The sequence below is a fragment of the Nerophis lumbriciformis genome, linkage group LG22, assembly GCF_033978685.3.
Source record: "Nerophis lumbriciformis linkage group LG22, RoL_Nlum_v2.1, whole genome shotgun sequence".
NCBI classification, from domain to species: Eukaryota; Metazoa; Chordata; class Actinopteri; order Syngnathiformes; family Syngnathidae; genus Nerophis; species Nerophis lumbriciformis.
In genome coordinates this window covers 2,427,459-2,432,458 of record NC_084569.2, presented here as the reverse complement: position 1 = coordinate 2,432,458, position 5,000 = coordinate 2,427,459, and the positions used below count along the sequence as shown (strand labels likewise).

The 5,000-nt window shown below is 39.5% G+C and overlaps 1 protein-coding gene across 1 annotated transcript in view; it reads left to right on the top strand.

Annotated features, from left to right (window-relative positions):
- The window catches only part of LOC133615680 (ankyrin repeat and fibronectin type-III domain-containing protein 1-like), a 69,121-nt gene that overhangs the window by 10,420 nt on the left and 53,701 nt on the right, over positions 1-5,000 (top strand). Inside the window, exon 4 of the mRNA XM_061974444.1 lies at positions 1,543-1,743. Within this exon, the coding sequence (XP_061830428.1) occupies positions 1,543-1,743 (201 nt within the window). The remainder of the gene's footprint in view (positions 1-1,542; positions 1,744-5,000) is intronic.

Sequence of the window (5,000 nt, the reverse complement as noted above, 5' to 3'; positions counted from 1 at the left end):
AAATCGTGTCTGCACAAGGTGCAATTCGCGTAGTTTTCACCCTTTTTGGAACGGATAATTATTCCCGGATAGGCTTTTGAATATTCTTCACGGAATGACTGCAGTTTTCTTTTCGGTTTAAGACTCGTATGCGATTTTTCTCCGGCTGATTCCATGATCGTTCGCTCGTTTGGAAACAATGGCAACTGGTGCCTCGTGCTTGGCAGCGGTGCTATAAATAGCCTTGCGCATGGCATTCGGAATGGCTCGATAGGAAGTTACGGGAAGCAGTGTCGATTGTCATTGTTGTTACGCGATTTCATGAATAAAACTTAAAAAAAAAAAAAAAATTTAATTAATGAAAAACCATATTTTTTATCACTGCAACCGTAACCCGGAATAGGTTGATGAAAACCGTACTAATTACGGGAAAACCGGAGTAGTTGGCAGGTATGCTAGTGGTTAGAGAAGGGGTGGGCAATTAATTTTTACCGGGGGCCGCATGAGCAACCTGAGCACTGCTGGAGGGCCACACCGACAATATTTCAATTACATTTTGCTCAAATTATTTTTGATATATCGTAAGATAAATAATAATAATAATAATAATAATAATTTCATTTAACCTAACTTAAACTTTATACAAAAGCAGATTGCTTTTGATGGTTTTATTTTTAACACTGTCTTACACAACACTTCCTGATGTATAATACAATGCAAAAATGTCCATTTCTGTCACTTTATCCTGCATCCTCTTTAAAAGTCCAACATTTTTCCCTGTCAACCATCTGTTGTCACACCTGCCAGCTTGTCCCATTTCAGTCCTAACATGTCCAAACACGCATTTACCTATGTGAACAAGTCATTACCTGTGGTTGTCTCTTTCATTGACTGCATGGCTGCCAGCTCCTCCGTGATTTGAAAGTCTGCAGTTATCCCACGTAAGAAGATGAGCAGCTGGGCGGTGTCACGTACATCGCAGCTCTCATCCAAAGCCAGCGAAAAACAGTCAAAGTCGGCCGTTCCGTTCTTCAGCTGAACCTCCAAGTTTCCAGCGATGGTCTCAACCCGCCTGCTGTAGAGAGTCAATTTTGTAATTTTGTGTTTGGTACTCCCAAAATATAAAATTTTTCGTCAGACCAGACGCTCTTGCATACATTGGTGAGTTTGTGTGACGTTAAAGGCCTTAAAAATACAATTGAAGTTGGACAAAAAAATAATAAGTGGAACAATTACCATAGGGCGCCCCTTCACATAACGAATATTTACAATTTTGCATCCATCCATCCATCCCTCTGTTGTGTACCGCTCGTCCCTCTCGGGGTCCATCCATCCATCCATTCTCTACCACTTGCGGGGTCCTTTCACCTCAAGTTCAGCTCTCTTACTCTAGAGAAGACTATGTAGGTGAGCTATGATTCCAATTCCGTACATTACCATACCACAATTTGACAGACAGCGCCCTCGGGTGGCGAGATATAACGAGTGCGACTACGCCGTTCTGGTTGACGCATGACTTGATGTAAACCAGACTGACCTCTTTGTGTCTGTGTTCGCTGTCAGTGTGCAGACCGGCAGACTGGGAGCTGAAGCTGGAGGACCTGGTGGCGCTGGCGAAGAGGAAGGTGGAGGAGAGGAAGCAGGAGTTAGTGAGGAAGGCGGGTGCAGGGTCTCAGGCGCAGGCTGATGTTCACAGACACATCCGTCTATGGAGTCTGCGGCTGCAGCTGTACTGTCGGATGAAGGAGAACTTCCACAAAACAGGTCAGTCAGTCGTCCAAGAAGGATCTGTGGTTTGCAAGAACATGAATGGGGTCCTTACAACAATTCCCAGCTCTTATACGCTCACTGGCTTCAAATTGTGGGGCTCCATTTTGTGTGATGACAGGGGCGCTTCTTGTATCATTTTACTGCAAACGTGGTCCGAGCCCCTTCCTGCTCCATCACTGACAATGATATGATAGCAAATTTCCCTAGTCGATGTCACAGTTCCCTAAAGATGGTGCCTTTCACATTTGAATTGATACCAGTACCAATTTTCAGTACTTTGGTGTGTTAATAATAATAATAATAATACATTTCAAAATACGGTATTGCGCACTGAAGAAAAAACATTTTTTTCCATACATTAGCTGAACCGAGTCGCAGATATAAATGTTGCGAAATGACTTATTTACACAGAAATATTCCGTAAATGTTTATTTACGTACCTTAATTGTTTCCAAGCGGCGTCTGTAACACGGCAGTAAAACGGCTGATCAAACAAAACAGAAGTCATGGTCATGGACCCACTAGCTGCGCAAGCTAGCTCTCCAATCAGCTAAACAGACTCAATAACTCCACGCTGACCTTTTGTTGAATTTACTGAGGAATTTGTGAAAGTGAAACAATACAAAAAGAATGCCATTGTAAGTTAATAATACTAACTTTTGTACTAACACAAACTATTGTAAACATGTTAGCATATTAGCTAATGCTAACAACGCTAGCTTCATTCCATTACAATAGCGCGTACAAATGAAGTGAAGTGAATTATATTTATATAGCGCTTTTCTCTAGTGACTCAAAGCGCTTTACATAGTGACAGCCAATATCTAAGTTACATTTAAAGCAGTGTGGGTGGCACTGGGAGCAGGTGGGTAAAGTGTCTTGCCCAAGGACACAACGGCAGTGACTAGAATGGCGGAAGCGGGGATCGAACCTGGAACCCTCAAGTTGCTGGCACGGCTGCTCTACCAACCGAGCTATACCGCCCCTATATGCATGTAAACACTCCTACAGACGTCACACATGGGACACTTTAGTAAGTATTAATAGTTTTAGTTATATTGTAAAACTTATAAACATTGCTCGGAGTGGTGAATGAAGAATCATTTCGAGCAGTAACGCTATGGACGGGTTTACTTACAATTTCAGGGATTTAAACAGTAGAAGTACATTTTCAACCTGCAACACCTGCAGTGACCAAACTCGTCCAAATGGTGGCGCCATAGCTCAAAACACAACTTGTGTTTAGTGAAAACTATTTACGTTATGTCTGTTAGCGAAAAAAAAAATCCATAAATTAGCCATAAGTATATTATATATATATATATATATATATATATATATATATATATATATATATATATATATATATATATATATATATATATATATATATATATATATATATATATATATATATATATATAAGCTACAGCTGCATGAACAATATACGACAAATCATCTCAAACCACAACAAAACAATTGCAAATGAGCCGTCGACCCCCAGTCAGAGCGACTCCAAAACCAACAAAGCATGTAACTGTCGAAAGAAACCTGATTGCCCCCTCAACGGGGGGTGCTTACAAACATCAGTTGTCTACCAATCTAAGGTAATACGCAAGGACATTAACACATCCGACACATATGTAGGATTAACCGAGGGTGAATTCAAAACCAGATGGAACAATCACAAGGCTTCTTTCAGGAACAAAAACCTGCGAAATACCACAGAACTCAGCAAACACATTTGGGACCTCAAAGACAATAATGTTGAATATTCAATAACATGGCAAATTCTTGCATCCAGCACACCTTACAATAGTGGTAATAAAAGATGCAACCTATGCTTGAAAGAGAAACTGTTTATTATTTACCGTCCAGACCTGTCATCCCTCAACAAGCGCAGCGAAATTGTAACAACATGCCGCCATAGACGGAAACACCTCCTAGGTAACACATGAGCCAATCACCACGCCCCTACGCCAGCCTGTACCCACCCACTCTGTGCCCTATATAAACCATGGTATGCGAATGCTCCCATTAAAATCTCCTGATGATTGAGGGTACCCCCCCTCATGAAACAGGCCTGTAGAGATGAAATAGTCTTGTGATTTTTTTTCCCACACATACATATATACATATATATATATATATATATATATATATATATATATATATATATATATATATATATATATATATATATATATATATATATATATATTAAGGCTGGGCGATATTGCCTTTTTTCAATATCGCAATATTTTAAGGCCATATCGCGATACACCATATATATGTGGATATTTTGCCTTAGCCTTGAATGAACACTTGATGCATATAATGACAGCAGTATGATGATTCTATGTGTCTACATTAAAACATTCTTCTTCATTAATATATTCTACTTTTAAACTTTCATGCAGAGAGGGAAATCACAACTAAAAAAAAAATAAAAAAAATTTCATACGACGTTGATCTGGAAATGTTTGCCTCGGCATTTTGATGGTGTGGACGTGTGGCACCGAATGGAGATATTGACGTGCGGAGTAAGCACTCTTCATTGTCTAGCGCAGGGGTGTCAAACTCAAATACAGAGTGGGCCAAAATTTAAAACTGAACAAAGCCGCGGGCCAAGGTTGAACAAGTTAACCTTTAACGTTCCAGTAGTACAGGCCTGGGCAATTATTTTGACTGGGGGGCCACATTTAGAGAAAAAAATGTGTCTGGGGGCCGGTATATCTATTTTTAGGAACACTAATGTAAAACCTCACAATAATGTCTGATTGAATGCTAAAAACGTTATGACAGACCGCCTTAAAAAACGTAATGGAATTTTACATTTTTCTATAAACGATAAAACACTGAATATTGACAAAATATGAATGCCCCCTTCCGATCGACATATTTTACAATCAAGTGAAACGCAACAAAAATGCAACAAACAGTGAAATATGAACGCGAAGGGTACAAATGAACCCACCTACAATCTGATATATTTGATATTTGCTGAGTTTCCCCCAGGGATCAATAAAGTACTTTCTATTCTATTCTATTCCATTCTATACATCACTAAGCTTTAGAACTTTGTTGTGAAAATCTCCTTCCGCGTCTGTGGAAACGCTTCCCGCCCACACTTCTTGGTGCCTCATCTGAGCTGCTGTAACGTAGATTACCATAGTAACTAATTAGATGACCATAGTAACTAATTAGATTACCATAGTAACTAATTAGATTACCATAGTAACTAATTAGAT